The following is a 20,304-nucleotide window of genomic DNA, read 5'->3' as shown; positions in this document are numbered from 1 at the left end:
TTAGTTATCAAGAGAACAGAAGCCAATGCCAGGGACCAAAAAAGAAAATAAGATAATACCACAAAGATTTAAGTCCGTACAATCCGTCAACATGAACTTGACCTCCAGACCCTTAACGCAAGCACCACTCAACCTTATCATACATGGGTTAATAACCTATTTCTTTAAAGACAAAATTCCCTTTTCCCTTACACCAGAGGTGTATGTATCGCACATCACACAATTATAAAATATACGCATAATGAAAATAATTTTTAGATGTTTTAAAAAAACGTTTTCAATGTTCTCTCATTAGACAGAAATAAACTCTTCTTCTCAGAGAAGAAAACGAAGACAACCGAGTGCAAAGAAGGCACTCAGAGCTCTAGCTGGAAACTTCCCTCATCATACGGTTTTTCAATTCTAAAAGGGTGAGCTGACCACCTATAAAACCTCCTCCAGGACACCGAGCCTTAAACCTGGGGCACTGCAACACACAGAGATGCAAGACACATCTTTTGTGCCTCCAGTCACACCTTGGCACCAGACTCAAATGAAGGCTAATACTGTGCCCGAAATGCACAGGCAAGGAGTGTATGTAAACATACCACTCATCTAACACAGAAAAATACAAGACGTTAAATGAAGAGAAGCGTAATATAAAATTAAATATACAGCATGAGTACAGAGTTAAACCCACACACTCATGCACCTCCCATCGACAGACTAGAAGGAAAACATTAAACACCAATAGTGGTCATAACTGAGAAGACTGTGACTGGGGTGATTTTGTTGCTGTTTTCGACTTTGATTTTCCAAATCTTTAATGAGTACACGCTGCTCTTTTACAATGAAGCAAATATGCAAACAATACATATTGACCATTTATCAAATGAATAATTACAACCTAATTCAATTATCCTAAAATTCTATCAAGATAAGACACAAGGTTTGGGGCCTGCATAGGATTTAAATGTGTCAGGAGGACGGGGAGGTTGGGGGTGGGGGGGAGGAGGCACAAGAGAAGATTACTGAACCGGAGGAATTCAAGGGCATGAATTCAATCTTGGCTCTGTGTGAACCTGGGTATTGATTTCCTCATCCTGTCAAATGAGAGGTTGGGCCAGTGCTTCCTAATCCTCAGTGGCTCACTGACCCCTCTAAGTCAGAGATCCTTATTTCTGGAGAAATGGTGGTGGTGGTGGGTGTTCACAGAGCTTTTAGAAATAATCCAGGAGTTTTATGGACTCTCTAGAGATCCTTGGACCGGGTCAAGAACACTGGTTAATCTGTTCTCTTCTGCAGCTCTGTCTCCAATGACAGAGGGAAGTATAATATGGTCCTATTTTCATTTCTTGAATCTTTGCTGAGGGCTGGGTCTAGGTGTTGCCAAAATATGCCAAGGTCATCAGTTTTTTGCCCTAACCAACAGCCACTTTTCAAGAAAAAACTTTTTAATGTTTATTTTTGAGAGAGTGCGCACACGAGCGGGAGAGGGGCAGAGAGAAGGGTGGGGGAGGACAGAGGATCTGAAGCAGGCTCTGTGCTGATAGCAGACAGCCCAGCGCGGGACTCAAACTCACAAACCATGAGATCATGACCTGAGCTGAAGTCGGACGCTCAACTTTTAGACCCACCCAGGAGCCCCTAGCCACCTTTCAAAAGCATGGCTTAACTGCTCAGCCCCCATTTGCTTTGCAGATAGGAAGGAGCACCATACAACAAGTTCAGTCTAAACAGAACATGAGACTACTGGTGTAGAATCAAAATCAAGGTGTGAAAGTTTAAGTACAGCAGAGGGTAACTGAGACACTAAGAGAACAACAACAACAAAAATACTCTTTTTCCAGAGGCATTCCTGCTGAACCCTGACATTCCAGTGAGAAACATGTTTTAAGAACATGGTTACCCTGGCCTCAGAATTCTCTAAGGCAAACAGGTAAGCACAGAAGGGATTACAAGGGGACCCACAAAAAAACATTATTTGATCAGCTACAAATTCTCTGCTAATAGATGAGACTTTCTTAAGCAACATACTGCTCATAACTATCTCGCTCCATTTATTTGTTTTTACTTTTTATTTTTTTATTTTTTATTTGAGAGAGAGAGAATCTTAAGTAGGCTCTACACTCAGCGCAGAGCCCAATGCAGGGCTCGATCCCATGACCCTGGGATCATGACCTGAGCTCAAATCAAGAGTCAGATGCTCAACCGACTGAGCCACCCAGGCGCTCCACCCCCCCAATTTCTTATTTCTATCATCAATCATTTCTCCATTCAAAGCAATGAAAATATTTCCCCCAATCGCAGGATTCAAACAAGATGGACAGATTTCAATTCTGAATACTGTTACATTAAAAATAAAACAAAGCTCCACTTTGTATGTCAAAAAAACAAAACACACTCAAACCATACATCAGTAAAACTACTACAAAACACTACTTTCAAACAGTTTGGAGGTAGGGTTATGGCTTCATTCTGTTGTATCTCAGTCACATCTGGGAGTTTTGCTTACCTAAGTATTTCTGAAATAAGCAGCATCAAAACAGCTATGAATCAGGAATGTGACGTTTCCAGGAGCCCTCCCAGGTCAGCCCTTCTTCTTGGCATCACTAAGATTTCTCCCCCACCACCTAACACTAGGCCAGTTCCTTCCTCAGGACTGATACAGGGGTCATCAAGCCTATGTACCCAGAGAAGTCTTGCAGGTGACTCCAGAAGTGGGCACAGGGCCTATCTGCCCGCTGTACTGCCTCTATTCAGAGAATGAGAAAGCCACCCCTCCTCAAGAAGCAACTATGGATGACAGAGACAGCATGATGCTCTGTAGTTCTGACCCAGACCAGACTCCAAAAACAATCCTTTTGGCCTCGGCTAAGCTAAGGTGATCAGCTTAAGTCAGGTTTAAATCCCTCCTGAATTTACTGATGGCTTTTTATTGATGCTGGTAACCACAATTTATCCTCATGAATTACCATACTAATGCCCAGTGACTTTAATAAGGGGGATTGGGCAGGGGTTAAAAATAGATTGTTTCTTTTCTTTCTTTCTTTTTTTTTTTTTTTTTTTTTTTTAAGAAAACTGCACATAATGACCAATGGGCCTATGGTGGAATACCTCTTGCCACCCCAAGGCAAGCTACTTTATAGAAACTTCCCAGCTGTGCAAGAATTTAACTAGCAACAAGCCTGAAAATTTGATTACGTATATAGGTACAAAGCTGGTTCATCAAATCCCTATTCTGGCCCTCAACCCAATGCATTTCAACTAAAGCATCATCTACCTCCTTCTTTACATTTATCAAACACTTGAATAGGTAATGTCCAGCCACTCCTTGGAGATGGCTTCCTTTTTCAGACACCGGGCTGCTGAACTGCTCAGATGCCTCTCGGTCCTGGGCCCCATTGCTAGAGCCTTTACAATTTTCTGAAGCCTCCATCCCTCCCTTTTCCTCACTCCTTTCATCCTCCACAGGTTCTGGGTTTTCATCCTGGGAAAGCAGATCCTGGTTTGAGGAATGGCCCTCAAGAGTGGCAGATTCGCCTTCCTGTGCAGCAGGCCCACACAGGGCGCCCTCCCGGGGGCCCTGGGCCAAATCCTGGCTACAGCCAGACTCTCTCGGGGTGGACTTCTTCTCTTCCAAAGCTTGGATGACGTCCTCAGGAGCTCGGGGAACTTCTCTCAACTGTCTCACTCGCTCCCGTTTCTTTCTCCTTAAATGAATCCAGGAGTTTTCTATTGCTGTTAGGAAAAGGCTAACCTCTTCCTTTCCACAGGGGACTCGTTTATGCTGAACCTATTCGGAGGAAAAACAGAATTTTACAGAAAATCACTTTTCTCAAAACTTCAAAAAAAAAGAAAAAAGATTATTGTTAAGGAAGTCATCAATGTGCTTAACAAAGTACCTTCAGATCGGTGAGGATTTTTTCAATCCACGTTGTCACAACTACTATGCCTTCCACTGTCTCAGAGCCCAAAGATGATGCTTTGAGGGATAATTCTTTCATCACAGACTCTAACACCACGAACGTGATGGGTTTCCTTGACTTCTCTAATTTTCTTCGCTTACTGGGTGGTGACTGAAAGAAAAAGAAGGCATGGGGGAAGAAGTTATCCAACTAATGAAATTTCATGTATTATAATGAACTCAGCTAGGGACATTTCCATGACTTCTACTACCAAATGTAGAGCACTAAAAAACGCAAAGACTTTTGCATGCCATACCATGCTGCCTATGGTCAGGCTATCAGCATGTAACAGCCTCCAATTACTGAATGTCCCTCATCTATGTGTTGTGCCCAGCACACACCTGTACGATTATTTATTTCATAGCAACTCAAGGACCCTGGGGACTCTGTGTTCTATTCTATCAAGAACTGCGTGGGGGTGTCTGGCTGGCTCAGTTGGTAGAGCATGTGACTCTTGGTCTCAGGGTTGTGAGTTCAAGCCCCAGGCTGGGCATGAAGCTTACTTAAAAAATTAAAATTAAAAAAATAAGAACTGCATGGTTTAAAATTGCCTACTTGTAATCCAACTTTATACTTGTTGAGGCTTGAAGATCACATGTGAGGAATGACCAGGATCAACTAGGATCACATGGGCAGAGAAGGAGGCCTGCTGCATCTTGGCTAATGTTGGGACCAAGCCAATGGCTAGCTGTGCACTGCTTCTCTGCTGGAAGAAGAGATACCAGTGGTGATGAGAAGAGTGGATTTGAAAGCTAGTTCCACACAATTCAAGACTCTCATCTTTCTATTTCAAGCTTAGAAAGTGAATTGTACTCTACCCACTAGAGGGACTCAAGTTCCATTTTAAAAACTAAATGACATATATTTAAAATTTGTTTCTTTAAACATTTACTAAATTTTTTAAATGATTCTTAGTTCAGGCTAGATATATTATGAACACTTTAAGAGGCAGACTTCCACCTGTTGACAAAATTTATCAAAACTTTAAAAAATTAAGATAATTCTAAGGGTCAGGGTCAAAGTGAGCAGGTGCAGATTATAAGGAGAAAGGCTCATAAAGAGAAAACACTTTAGTCAGGTTGAAAGACCCTTTCCTGCAAAAAGCAGTCGCCGATAGTGGTGCTGCCGTTAACTGCAATTCTGCCTGGCAATGGTGACAGAGCACATGCATATACACACTGTCAGGTCCGCTTCCTGGGTGAGGCCTTGTAAGGAATAATCAGCAATTCCACATCCCACATGCACACAACAAAACAGCCAGTTTATTCCATGCTAGAAAACTTCTAGATCGTATTTCTAAGAAACAATCTATATTTTCCCTTTATACCAAGACATTAAAAAAAAGGGGGGGGGGGGGAACGGAATTAGAGAACACTAGAAAACAAGTTTAGAAGAAAAGGACCAAAAACCAAGGGTACATATATGAGTAAGAACCTGCTCTTGAAAAACAAATCATGGACTCCAAGCTCTAAGTCTGAACTTGTTCAATTAATGTCTCAGACAAGATGAGACAAATTCATATAGATATTAACACAGTAGTATTGCTATTAATCAATCACCCAGCCTAAGAAACATATTTTCTATAGTCTACCGAGAGCCTAACACTTTCCATTAAGGAGTTTAAAACATGACTATTAAGCTGTGGAGGAAGAAAGATAATGGTGTGTAGGGGGGGAATGGGAGAGAAGAACCAGATTCCCCATTCCACTTCCCAGCATCCAAGGCTGTTACTATGGACAGTTCACTGTAACAGGAGCATCCCTGACAGCCCACCCCGCACACTAAAGGTCACCCAGAAATATGGCTAAAAGGACAGTGCCTGCTATCTCTTCTGACAGAGATGGTAATCATTTGTGCTTACAAATTCAAACCAGCAAAGTGAAGATTTTGCCGTTTCTCGATTGATCATGCTGGAGCTGGCCTACAATACTCTTTCTCCAAAAGAAAGAATGGACTCACCATCATTTCTAGAAATTAAAGGAGAGAAATGTGTCCTCACCGAACCTAACAAGACCTCTATCAAGGATCCACTTTCCAAGTTCCGAGGGAATCAGAAATAACAAAATACACAATTTATTACCCTATTACCCCAGGTTGAAAATGAAAACTTCTGCCTCTCAAATATGGTTCCTTTACCTTGCATTTTGGTCCCAGTTTTCCATATGTAATGGCCAACTGATAAATCTGGTATTTCTGAATATTCTTAGTGAATTACTTTAATACACACATACACAGTCCTCCCAAGACTGTTTTAGTTTTACTCCATTATAGAAACTAGGCACTCAAAAGACAGATAATTTATAGTCCAGAAATTCTTAGGGTTTTAAATGATTAAAGTCTAACATAGGCTTGGCTTACAGCAATCATTCCTTTCCCCCTCTTATTTGTACTGAAATTCCTTTTTATCCCACCCTACCTTTTTTTTTTATAAGTTTATTTTTGGGGCGCCTGGGTGGCTCGGTCAGCTAGGCATCCGACTTCGGCTCAGGTCATGATCTCACAGTCTGTGAGTTCGAGCCCCGCGTCAGGCTCTGTGCTGACAGCTCAGAGCCTGGAGCCTGTTTCAGATTCTGTGTCTCCCTCTCTCTCTGCCCCTCCCCTGTTCGTGCTCTGTCTCTCTCTGTCTCAAAAATAAATAAACGTTAAAAAAAAAATTTAAGTTTATTTTTGAGAGAATGAGTGTGAGTGGGGGAGGGGCAGAGGGAGGGGAGCAGAGAAGATCTGGAAACTGGCTTCACACTGACAGCAGAGAGCCCGATGTGGGGCTTGAACCCACAAACTGTGAAAACATTACCTGAGCCAAAGTCGGCTGCTCAACTGACTGAGGCACCCAGGTGCCCTTGAAATTTCTTTTTTTTTTTTTTTAAATGTTTTATTTTTGAGAGAGAGAGAGAGAGAGAGAGAGAGAGAGCGTGTGCAAGCAGAAGAGGGGACAGAGGATCCAAAGTGGGCTGTGAGCTGACAGCAACGAGCCCCATGTGAGGTTTGAACTCGTGAACTATGAGATCATGACCTAAGCCAAAGTCAGACGCTCAACTGAGTAAGCCACCCAGGTGCCCCTGTACTGAAATTTCTTAGCAGGCAGGGCTAAAATACAGGAGCAGGCCTTGAGAAATTAGTAACTAAACTCAACCCCATAGGTCCCCAATAGCAGGTAATCTTATACCCTGCCACAACACTAGAAGCTGTTTTCCCCCAACAGAGATAACTTACTGCAAATATGCTTATAATCTCAAATCACAAGTGTTTTCAACAAAGGGTGCCACACTCAAACTGTCATCATCTAGTTTAAGCGGCAAAGTAACATCAATAATTTAACATTTTAAAATGTAAAACAAAATCACTTATTTATCATGGTTTATTCAGTTTAATGTGAAGAACCAGAAGGTGAATTTACAACTGATTTTGCATTAGAAAATATACTACTATATTCCCCAGCTGAAAGGGCAATGTGAAAGAAGTTTGGTGAGGAACTGTAAACTCCATAGGGGATACTAGTTTTGTATTTTTTGAATTGCAAGGATTTAATGAATAACAATCAACAGGGGGTGGGACCTCGAATGTTATTTTGTTGCAGCATTTAAGAATACATTAGATTGAGGGGAGCCTGGGTGGCTCCGTGGGTTGGGTTGAGCCTCCGACTTCGGCTCAGGTCATGAGCTCACGGTTTGTGAGTTCGAGCTCTGACAGCCTCGAAGGGATTCTGTGTCTCCTTCTCTCTCTCTGCCCCTCCCCCACTTGTGCTCTGTCTCTGTCTCTCAAAAAAAAAAAATAATAAATGTAAAAGAAAAACAATTTTTTTTTTTTTTAAATTTTTTTTAACGTTTATTCATTTTTGAGACAGAGAGAGACAGAGCATGAATGGGGGAAGGTCAGAGAGAGAGGGAGACACAGAACCTGAAACAAGCTCCAGGCTCTGAGCTGTCAGCACAGAGCCCGACGCGGGGCTCGAACTCACGGACCGCGAGATCATGACCTGAGCTGAAGTCAGACGCCCAACCGACTGAGCCACCCAGGCGCCCCAAAAACAATTTTTTAAAAAAAGAATACATTAGATTGAAAATATAAATAGAAAAACAGTTCTTTTTTAATGTTTATTATTTATTTTTGAGAGACAGAGACAGAGCATGAGCGGGTGATGGGCAGAAGGAGAGGGAGACAGAATCTGAAGCAGGCTCCAGGCTCCTAGCTGTCAGCACAGAGCCCGACACAGGGCTCGAGCCCACGAACTGTGATCATGACCTGAGCCAAAGTCGGAACCTTAACTGACTGAGCCACCCAGGCGCCCCGGAACAAAAACAGTTTTAAAAAAAAAAAAATTTTTTAATGTTTATTTATTTTTGAGAGAGAGAGAGAGAGAGAGAGAGAGAGAATGAGTGGGAGAGGGGCAGAGAGAGAGAGAGAGAGGGAACACAGATTCTGAAACAGGCTCCAGCCTCCAAGCTGTCAGCACCGAGCCCGACACGGGGCTCAAACTCACAAACCGTGAGATCATGACCTGAGCCAAAGTCGGAACCTTAACTGACTGAGCCACCCAGGCGCCCCGGAACAAAAACAGTTTTTAAAAAAAAAAATTTTTTTAATGTTTATTTATTTTTGAGAGAGAGAGAGAGAGAGAGAGAGAGAGAGAGAGAATGAGTGGGAGAGGGGCAGAGAGAGAGAGAGAGGGAACACAGATTCTGAAACAGGCTCCAGCCTCCAAGCTGTCAGCACCGAGCCCGACACGGGGCTCAAACTCACAAACCGTGAGATCATGACCTGAGCCGAAGTCGGTGCCCAACCCACTGAGCCACCCAGGTGCCCCTAAAAACAGTTCTTAAATTTTAAAATATGCTTTACCTAACAGGGCTGCAGATAAATTTCTTAAATCCTCACTCTTACTTTCATTTCTACATCTCAGTGGTGCAATCAGTCAAGAGACTTTCAAATGAGGTGTAACGTGACACAAATCCATGTAGCATCTGCTATGCTGCCAAAGCTCTGTTGTTAACTATGGCTAAGGCAAAAACTGTGTCAAAGAAGCCACAGGCTACAGGAAACCATTAAGTTCTCCCCAGTATCTGCAAGAAAAGAAGGGAGTCATTCACTAGAGATCTGAGCAGGTAGCCACAGCCTCCTCGTTTTGACAGAACAAGCTCCAGACTGGTCCTGAGGGGAAAGGAGGGCTCTTCTTGCTCTCGGCCACTGCAGTGAAGGCTTTGCTGTTCTGCTGCGCTCTGAATGGCTGCTGCCCTAAGTCCTCCAGAAACAAGCAGAATGCCTGTGAGCTATTATTCTGCACAGACTATCATTATCTGGAGAAACAGAGCCAAGGGGCCAACACTGACGCCTGACTAGAATACAGACAGGAGGTGTGCTGGGAAGGACAGCCAGATTACCTCACCAACTATGCCTTATTTAAATGTGTATCAGCTCTGCTGCCATGAAGTGGACTGAATATTTTGTTGTCCAAGGGTGCAGCTTTCCTATTAACAGTTCAGTGGGCATTTCTATTGCTATCTTAATCTGACAGGTTACTGTTTAAAATGTCCTGAAATTGGGGTGCCTGGCTGGCTGAGTAGGTAGAACATGTGACTCTTTTTTTTAAAAAATGATTTTATTTTTAAGTAATTTCTACACCCACTGTGGGGCTCAAACTCACGAACCCAAGATCAAGAGTCGCATGCTCTACCAACTGAGCCAACCAGGTATCCCAAGAAGGGGTGGTTTTAATCCTACATCTGTATTTCCTTACTCTAAAAAAACAAACAATGGAAGGATAAATTATAAAACTGTGTAAATAGCGACCCATGCAGCAGTGAGGTTTCAAAGACACAAGACAAGCTAGATTACTAAGTGTGTGTGTGTGTGTGTGTGTGTGTGTGTGTGTGTGTGTGTATGTGTATGAGATTTGATTTTGAAATCATGTATTTTTCACAATTACAAAATTAAATAACACACAAAAAGGAATCCCTAAGAAATGAAATGAATGGGCTTGGTGGCATAAACCCGCAAAGAGGAAACATTCCAAATGACTTCAAAATCTATCATGAGACAGTCCCCAAGGACAAAAGAAATGAAAAAACGACAAAATAGTTATTTTCACAAGTCATTTTGTTGACGATGTTAATTCCGAGACTGTTGTGGTGAATTGTGGGTCAAAACAAATGAATAATTATGTTAGCATGGTTGAGGATTAGGCTGACTTTTTAGAGCCCCCAATTTCCTCATCTAGCAAGTGGGGACAATACTTCACTTGTTAAGTTTAAATAAAATGACATAACATGTGTGATGATTCACATAACAACTCCTCCATGAAGTCAGCTCTGACTAGCTAGCCGGAACTGCTTTCATTTTAGGAACTCCCTAACTCCTGACCATTCATTTCAGCACTTACTCAGACATAATTCTGTAGCAATGCTGTGTGTGCGTTTCCCTCCCATAAAACTAATCACCATAAGGATAGAAAATGGTGTCTTCTTTCTTTGGTGTTATCACAATGAAGATCATACTTAATAAGATAAGTAACTAAGCAAAGGGTCCTTAGCTCTGTTTTTGCTGAAAAGCTCAGTTCCTTAATCGAATCTGTTTTACAGCTTGCTGTATAGCCTGGTACAGTGCTGGTTTTCAAGCCATTTAATAGCAGAATCCCTTCAAGAAATAAAGTCAATAAGTAATATTGATGTAATCAGATCATCTCTGGTTAAAATGACAGCAAAGCCTGAAGTTCCAACCTGACATCTGCCCCAGCTGTCATCTCCCTGTGGCAACCTACACAGAATCCCTAACCTATCTAGAACCAGTCTGCAAACCTATGCAGTAGTAAAGAGAGCACTGTCAGGAGACCCCAGCTGTGACACTAACAAGGTTACCTGATTAATTTGACCCCTTCCCTCCATCTGCTTTCCAAAAGCCTTCTAGCTTTACTTCCTTAGACAGGAAAGAAATGTCTTGAATGCAGGGGGATAATTTTTTTTTTAACCAGAATTCCAGGGCAATGGTCATAACTAAGAGTGCACAACTTGCTGGGGCCACACTATTTGTCCTTCTTGTTTTGACAAGTGTTAAACTTCTGAAAGCAAAGCAAAGCTAAAATAACATCTTGAGCAATTAGAGGAGAAGCTGGGACAAAGAGGCATTCTAAGTGGCTTGTTAAATCCGTAAAGAACAGTCCTCACAATATGCTTCCTTATATACACCATCAGTCAGGAATGATTGTACAAAAATTCTATCAACACTAGGACTCATCCTTTTGTTGCTAAAATAAATCCAGCTAAGAGCAATAGACTTAGTGTAGGCACTTGAATCAGAATTTTTTTTAGCATTCAGCACCAACAGCAACGAGTTAGTGGGCCCGAGATAAGTGAAAATAGAAGTTGCCATAGTAACTTGCACATTTACCCTAAAAAGGCAGGAGTGGGGGTGGGGTGGGGAAGTAGGTCAATATTTCTACTTAACTAGCTCTAGTCCTTGGCTTCCTCTCCTCGTCGAAAGCAGCATCCTCCTACCTACCCACCCCTAACAGGAGCAAGAGGGAGAAAGCCAGGTGAGCATTTCAAAATGCAAGAGGTGGGAAGAGGTCCAGATAGATGAAAGGAGAACCAAGAGGACAGCTCACTGAAAACCTTGCCAGTGCCCTGGGACCACCCCTGGGAAAGCAGTTGCTGATCAAGGGCACCAGTGCTAAGAAACTGTTGCTGGGTTACTGCAAATCAGAAATTGCCATTTTCCCTGTAGTGGTTTAAGTGCACCTAATGGAACACTTGGGAACATGTTATTAACAGCTTTGGGTTGAGGAGAGCGGTGGGGTGGGAGGAGTATTCTGGTATGGGAGAACCTGAGGCCCTTTGCAAAAGGCATTCTTTGATGGTTGAAGCTATGAACAGAGCTCAAGGATGGCCTAAAAGACAGGGAGGGAGAAGGATCCTTTTCAAAATAAGCTGATTTTGCTAACACAGAAACATAGTGCCCTTTGATATTTTCATCTGAGACAGCTACTAATCCAAGAGGGCAAAGGGGACTCTGGGTTCTGAGATGGCATGGAATGTGCCCAGAGCCCATTATAAGCTCTTCCACCTGTAGTGCCAACAAATGTGGGAAGCAGGTTAAAGAGAAATCATCTGGAAACAGATACAGTTCCATCTTCCTGCAACTGTTAATATCTGCACAGGGATAACCCAGTGTCTGTGCAGGGACAATCTAGGGCATTACTAATGATTTTAACCATTTGGTGTGAAAGCCCCAATATTCTAGAAAATGACAGAAAGAATAATCTGTCAGGGAGGTAAAAAAAAAAAACAAAACAAAAACCCAGAGACATCTTTTTAAATAGTGAACATCTTGGGGCGCCTGGGTGGCTCAGTTGGTTAAGCATCTGATTTCAGCTCAGGTCATGATCTTACAGTTTGTGAGTTTGAGCCCCACGTCAAGCTCTGTGCTGACAGCTCAGAGCCTGGGGCCTGCTTCCAATTCTCTGTCTCCCTCTCTCTCTGCCCCTCCTCCATTCATGCGCACATGTGCTCTCTCTCTCAAACATAAACATTAGAAAATAAATAATAATAAACAGTGAACATTTCAGGGGCACCTAGGTGGCTCAGTTAAGCGTCTGACTCTTGATTTCTCTGAGCAGCTCAGAGCCTGCTTGGGATTCTTTCTCCCTCTCTCTCTGCCCCTCCCCAGCTTGTGTGCGCGTGCACACACACACACACACACACACTCTCTCTCTCTCTCTCAAAATAAATAAACTTAAACAAAAACAAAACAGTGAACATTTCAAACACTAACCTCTAGTCTCTCTATATTGCATTGTACAGAGGGAGGCATAGGCTTCCACAGGATAGGCCATTTAAACTTGACTGGGACACTTATTTCAACCCAGCAGCACACCTAGTAGCAGAGTACATGGAGGACAGACTCAGTTTTAAATCTGAGCCCATGTATACAGAAACATCTGCAAATTGTCCCCTGTACTCCTCTGTCCTAGGAGAGAAGGGGAAGAGGCTCACAGATACAGCAACATTTAAGACTTGAAAGACCAAGAGCAATCAAGACTTTGGGAAAGGAGCACCCATAATAAGCCTATTGTATGGATAGGGGATCGCAGACCTGAAAGACCAGGTACTAGGCCTCCATAATTACTATGGGAAGAAGGGGCACAGTGCCCAGCAATGTGTGCATAAACTTAAGACAGGAGACTCCAGGTAACAAGGCTGATCACTCTTGTGAAGGAAATGTGAGAACAGATGCTTTCCTATTACCACCTCTCAGTGCAGCCCAGAAAAATTACTCAGTCTAACCACTTTAGAAGTATTTTTGCTTTACATATAATAGCACAAAGGACAGAGAAATTTGTGGAACAAATCATTTGTTAAAACGTTCTATTCCAGAAAATGTTCAAGCTTAGGCATATGCAAAGTAGAGAGCCTAGGATAATAACCTATACCCAGCTTCAAAACTGATCAATATTCTAGTGGTACTCTTAAAGCTAAGACAGAACCCTTTACTGGAATAATCCCTAAGTGTTACACATCAAAAGCCTGCAACACAAAATGGCAATTTCTGTATTCACCCATAACCCCAAGAGACAGCTACCCTATGAAAGAAAGCGTATCAATAATAAAGAAAAATAAACAGACTTCAATTTCAATTCTAAAGGAATAGCCAACAGAATAATTATACCTGCAAGGTATTTCTACAGGTTATATGATCTAAATTTTTAATTCCCAAAAGACGCATTTCTAATTCATTTATATTTGCTAAACAAGACTCACGGTGCTGCCCAAACCCATAGAGAAAGGCTCCATGGTCACCAGTCAGCCTTATAGGACTGTGCCTTATTTTGTAACACTTCCCATTCTGACATAAGCATCTAGGGCAAACTTGAGGGAAACAAGACAGTACAGATTTATTTATGACCTACTGAAACCCACCATGTGCTGGCATTTGAAAAAGCTATAACAAAGTCTCTACTTACGGGCACTGTAACATCATCATAAAAACTCCAAGCTAAAGCCCATCTCATTGTCCGGCCTTGACAGAATTCAGTGTAGGTGACTTTAGGAACCTGAAACCAAGAAACATGTCATCTCATCAAACTGAAGTCATTCTACCAATATGTTTTTGGCTCCTGCCTCATGTTAATTATGTGTTGGTTTTTCTTTTTATCAGTTAACAAACACTACTATCCCCAGTTACGCACAGTTATCTAACAATCAATGAATAAATTATCTCTCAACAAAGTTGTGGATGTTTTCCTCTCCTAAAACATTATAGAGAATTTACAGTTCTGGCTTGAAGGTCCAAATATACAAAACACCCAAAATAACACAGCTCCTTCAGAAAACCACTGGTAAATGATTCAAATATTTTTGTTGTTGTTGTTGTTATCTTTTCTTTCTTTTTTAAGGAAAGAGAGCCACCAAAGCCTGGCTAGATACAGCTATGTAGTCTCCCTTTTATCTATCGGATTTTATGGGAAAAAAATGAAATTACTTTGCAGCTGTTACAATTTTAACAAAGAAAAGGTGTGATAGGGAAAACAGGATGAGTACAATGTCAGAGAGAAACCAGAAATCAGAACCTTGGTTTCTGCCACTGACCATACATCTGACCCCCTTCTCTGAAAACTCACCTGGCTCATGCTTACTTGTGCCAAAACTTCATAAACTGGGAGAGAAGTCAGGGGGCAGTATTAATTTGCCACCTGCTTTTCAAAACAGAAGCAAGGGTCTGAACTCATGTGGATTGTACCATAAAGGAAACCACACTCGATTGAAGACCATTCTAGTTATAGCTGATCTTTGATAACTAGGCATGTGACCCAGAACAAGCCCCTTAACTTATGTAGACTTCAGTTTCTGTAATTACAAAGGAATCCGATGTGGCGTCGGTGGCAGATGGCACCAGGTTTTTTTCATTTCTGGGAGCTCTCATCCTGTTTTCCCCATCTTTTCTCTGTTATAATTGTCAAAGAAGGCCTTATAAAAATAATTTATAAAAAGCCTCTTTTAGCCCCAGAATTACAAAATTCAAAAATAAACAAACAAAAAAACAAATTTAGAGTTTTAAAGTATAAAAGCAAATTCTACACTCTGCCATCACAAGTAGATACACCAGAACAGCAATGATAAAGCTTTACCCCTTGTATGCGAAGTTCTTCCTTTAGAGGAGCCAAGCTGCATTTTTTCCCCAGCATACAGCTGTACCACCTAGGGGGGAAAAAAAAAGCAGAAGTAAAACACTGTTTCATATGGTTACATTTTTTAATTAAGTATTTCTCAAGCGAACAAAATGAGAACAGTCGTAAAAAATTCTGAGTTAAGTTCTAAGTGACAATAACAAAAATTATACATCATGTATTTAGGAAAAAAACAAACCTAACAAATGAAAACAAGCCCAAAACAAAACAAAAAAAACAACAACAACAACAACAAAAAAACCCACTTAGCCTCTCCAAAACACCACCTATACCATTTTAACAGAAATTATAAAATCTGGCATGAACCTGTATTTTGAGATGGCTTAACCTGCAAATAATTAAAGGATATTATATTAGTGTTTCAAAAGAACATGAAGTCAATTTCTTCTATAGTAAATACAAATCTAGAAGGAGTGGGGAGAAGATGGAGTGAACTGGTTAAAAGGTAAAAGAATAGAATTTAGCCTATGAAGGATTAACTACTATGCCTTCCATCACAAGCAACTAGGAAACTTGACAAAATATATGCAACAATTGTTTTTCAGACATTGGACAACTACAGTGAAGACCTATGATCTCAGAGAGATGAGGTGAGCCCCATAATTGCCAGAGCTTACTGCCTGAAGGAAATTTTCCAAGCAGCAATGCAGGGAAAGGTCATGAAACAGATCCCAATAATCTTGCTGAATTAATGAGGGAGAGATGGATTTCAGAAGCCCACACAGTAAGAATCTGAAGGGCAAAATACAAGAAAGGAAGGAGGTGCATAGAGAATTATGGCCATCTGCAGAAGAGTTCCCTGGAATATTCTGCAGAATAATGATCTGCATGTGTGTGAGGTGGAACTCTGTGAGGCTAGGGAAAGAATTCCCAGAAAGCAGTTAGCTGAACAATTCCTAGAGTCCAGACAGAGCTGGACTAGTTTGTAGTTCTACTGGCCAAAGCAAAAAACCCTTGTTAATAAAAGGGCATCTGGTAGAGTCCTAGAAAGGATGCTGCTTTGTAATGGGGCTAGAGGCCATTCTATCTTTACTCTAATGAAGCTTAAAATTAAAAGCAAGACTCAAAAGGACCAAAGTGATTACAGATAACTTAAGTAAACATCAGAACAAAATCCAACACTCTTTAAAGGAACACAATGAAACGCAGCACCCCAAAACATAAGATTTGCAATATGTAGCATCCAACCAAAAATGACCAGACATTAAAACAGGCAGGAAAAAAAAGGGGGGGGGGGCAGGAAAATGACTTACAACCAGGATAAAAAAAAAATCAATTATTAGAAACAGATCAAGAAATGAGAGATGATGAAGTTAGCAGATGATGACATTAAAACAGCTCTTAGAAATATGCTCCACGACAAAACATGGACATAGTACAGAGTATAAAGGAAGATATCAAAACCAACCAAATAGAACTTCTAGACATGAAAATTATGATACCTAGAATTAAAATTTCACTGGACAGGATTAACAACATATGAGATTCTGCAAAAGAAAAGACCTGTGAACCTGAATACATAGCAATAGAAACTACCCAAAATAAAGCACATGGGGAAAAAAAATACACATAGCACCTATGACCTGTGGGACAGTATCAAGCAATACACATAAGTGGCATTTCAGAAAAGGGAAGAAGAGACAAAAAAATATTTGAAAAAAGGGCCAATTTTTTCCAAAATTGAAAAAAATTATAAGTCTACACACACAAAGTCCAATGAACCCCACAAAGAAGAAACATAAGGAAAATGCTATCAGGGTACCTCACAATTAAATCACTGAAAATCAGGGGAGCCTGGGTGGCTCGGTCTGTTAAGCGACGGACTTTGGCTCAGGTCATGATCTCACGGTTCATGAGTTCAAGCCCTGAGTTGGGCTCTTTGCAGACAGCTCAGAGCCTGGAGCCTGCTTTGGATTCTATGTCTCCCTCTCTCTCTCTGCCCTTTCCCTACTCACACACATACACGCTCTCTCTCCCTCTTTCTCTCAAAAGTAAATAAATATTAAAAAAATATTTAAATTACTGAAAATCAGAGATAAAGAGAAAATCTTAAAAGTACAGAGAGGCTGGAGACACTTTTGTAAAAAAAGATTTTATTTTTAAGTAATCTATCTCTTCATGCAACATGGGGTTCAAACTTACAACCCTGGGATCAAAAGCCACAGCCTTACTGACTGAGCCAGCCAGGACCCACAAGTCTTAGAACACTTTTAAAGGATTAGAATAATACAAAATATGGTCTCAGGCTGTAATAACTAATTAGACTAGAAAACAGTAAGAGAATCACAGTTTTCAGGTCGTGATCTCATGGTTCATGGGATTGAGCACTCCATCAGGCTCTGTGCTGACAGCAGAGCCTGCTTGGGATTCTCTACCCCTCCTCTCCGTCCCTCCCTGGTATATGCTCATGCACCCTCTCTCAAAGTAAATAAATGAAAAAGCTTTTAAAAAGTTTTTTCTTTAAAAAAAAGAGAAAAGAATTCAAATATCCAAAACAATTTTTTTTGGAAAAGAACAAAACTGGAGGGCTTACACCACTTGAATTCAAGACTTAGTATAAAGCTCCGATAATCAAGACAATATGGTAATGGCATAAATATAGACATACAGATCAAGACAATGGAATATAGTCCAGAAACAGACTCACTTATATGATCAGGTGATTTTTAAAAAACTTTTTTTTTTTTTTTTAACAGTTTATTTATTTTTGCGAGACAGAGAGAGAGCAGGGGAGGGGCAGAGAGAGAAGGAGACTCAGAATCCAAAGCAAGATCCAGGCTCCGAGCTGTCAGCACAGAGCCCGATGCAGGGCTCGAACTCACAAACTGCGAGATCATGACCCGAGCTAAAGTTAGATGCTTAACTGACTGAGCCACCCAGGAGTGCCCTATGATCAGGTGATTAAACAAAGGTACCCAAGGCTTGCTCTTCAAAAAACATGGTTATAAAAATAAAAAGGCAGACCACAGACTGGGAGGAAATACTTGCAAAATACATCCTATAAAAGACTTGTATTCAATATATATAAGGAACTCCTACAACTCAGTTAAGATTAATAAACAGATAAAAATACATAGGGAGACTTCTAGTTTCTAGTCCAACATGTTAAGAAGCTGGAAGTTGCCACACTGTTTAAGTAAAAGGCTGAACCAACTAAAAAATTAACTCTTCCTATATCCATCACAGAAGCAACTATTCACAGGGGAAACCACTGACTCTAAAATTAGAGAAACCAACAGGCAAATACAAAGAATCACAACTCACCAGAACAAAAATCCCGGAGCAAAACCTCCATGGGAATCAGTGCTGAGGTAGGGAAACTGAACTGCAGCTGACAAATTGCTGGAGACTCAGCAGGGACAGGTCTGAGAGAGAAAAAACCCAGGAGGACTCTGTCATCAGGACCCCAAAACTTTTATCAATTTTACGTCCAAGAGCTTGACTAGGTTCTCACAGTGAATATGGGAGAAAAATTCTCTGTGCTTCCAGCAGGGAAAAGGAGTAATCCTCTGGAGCATCCTGTTCTTAATGAGGCCTGCCCTCAAGAGAAACTAGTTAACCAGATCCTAACCTGTTAAGGTATTATCAGAGCCTAACTGACATAGAGGAATGGCATCATCCAACTCCAGCCTACTCTAGCCATCCTGTCCCACCAGAGTGGAGGGGAAGAGAGTAAGGAGGGACTGAGAAGCAAGTGTGAAGTTCACAATCCAGAGGGACAGGCTCACGAAAAGACTGATCTATTCACACCATAGAATATCTCCCCTCTCTCCACACCTCACCCACCACATTACTAAAGGTCTACTTACAGCAGTTCCTTTTACGCAGTATATTATGTGTTTCTATTAAGAAAACTAACAAAACATACTAAAAGGCAAAAAACAGTTTGAAGACACAGAGCAAGCATCAGAACCACATATGGCAAGAACGTGGGAGTTATGAGACCAGGAATTGAAAACAACCATGATTAAGATACTAAGGGCTCTAATGGATAAAACAGACAGCATGTAAGAACAGATGGGCAATGTAAGCAGAAATGGAAATTCTAAGAAAATGAAAAAGAAATGCTACAAGTCAAAACCTCTGTAATGGAAAGGAAGAATGCCTTTGATGGGCTCATCAGGAGACTGGACACAGATGAAGAAAGAATCTCTGAGTGTGAGGATAGCTCAGCAAAACTGCTAAAACTGAAAAGTAAAGAGAAAAAGTACTGGGCAGGGAAACAGAATACAATATCCAGGAACTGTGGGACAACTACAAAAGGTGTAAAATATGTATAATTGGAATTCCAAAAACAAAAGACAGAAAGGCACAGAAAAATCATTTGAAACACTAATGACCGGGAATTTCCCCCAAATTAATGCCAGACATCAAACCACAGATTTGGGAAGGTAAGAGATCACTGAACAGGAAACACACACACACACACACACACACACACACACACACACACACACACACACAATTTACAACTAAGGCATGAGATTTCCAAAATATGGAAAACCAAAGATAAAGAAAAAAATTCTAAAAGAAGCCAAAGGGAGGGGCGCCTGGGTGGCGCAGTCGGTTAAGCGTCCGACTTCAGCCAGGTCACGATCTCGCGGTCCGTGAGTTCGAGCCCCGCGTCGGGCTCTGGGCTGACAGCTCGGAGCCTGGAGCCTGTTTCCGATTCTGTGTCTCCCTCTCTCTCTGCCCCTCCCCCGTTCATGCTCTGTCTCTCTCTGTCCCAAAAATAAATAAAAAACGTTGAAAAAAAAAAAAAAAAAAAAAAATAAAAGAAGCCAAAGGGAAAAAGCCACATTATCTATAGAGGAACAAAGAAAGAATTACATCAAACTCATCTTAGGAAACAACGCAGGGGGGCACCTGGGTGGCTCAGTCAGTTAAGCATCTGACTCCTGGTTTCAGCTCAGGTCATGATCTCACAGTTTGTGAGATGGAGCCCAGTGTGGGGCTCTCAGGTTTGTGAGATGGAGCCCTACACTGGGCTCTGCACTGACAGCACGGAGTCTGCTTGGGATTCTATCTTTCCTCTCTCTCTCTGCTTCCCCACACCAGCTCTCTCTCAAAATAAAGAAAGAAACTTAAGAAAAGAAAAAAAAGAAAAAAAAAAAAAAAAAAGGAGCCATGCGAGAGTAGAGTGAAATGTTTAAAATGTTGAGAGGAAAAAACCCACCAACC

General features: G+C 41.3%; 1 protein-coding gene across 2 annotated transcripts in view; it reads right to left on the bottom strand.

Moving 5' to 3' along the window:
- Window positions 1–3,009: 3,009 nt before the first annotated feature.
- Window positions 3,010–20,304, bottom strand: part of METTL16 (methyltransferase 16, RNA N6-adenosine) — a 71,433-nt gene continuing 54,138 nt past the window's right edge. For both annotated transcript variants that reach the window (XM_078437593.2, XM_078437594.2), the window contains exons 7-10: window positions 15,064–15,133; window positions 13,900–13,989; window positions 3,885–4,058; window positions 3,010–3,775 (exon numbers count right to left, since the gene is read on the bottom strand). In XM_078437593.2, the coding sequence (XP_078293719.1) occupies window positions 3,152–3,775; window positions 3,885–4,058; window positions 13,900–13,989; window positions 15,064–15,133 (958 nt within the window). In that variant the 3' untranslated portion in view covers window positions 3,010–3,151. The remainder of the gene's footprint in view (window positions 3,776–3,884; window positions 4,059–13,899; window positions 13,990–15,063; window positions 15,134–20,304) is intronic.

This window comes from Panthera onca, chromosome E1 (assembly GCF_046562875.1).
Source record: "Panthera onca isolate mPanOnc1 chromosome E1, mPanOnc1 haplotype 2, whole genome shotgun sequence".
NCBI classification, from domain to species: Eukaryota; Metazoa; Chordata; class Mammalia; order Carnivora; family Felidae; genus Panthera; species Panthera onca.
Note: the sequence above shows the minus strand (reverse complement) of the source record. Positions and strands in the feature narration are given on the sequence as shown.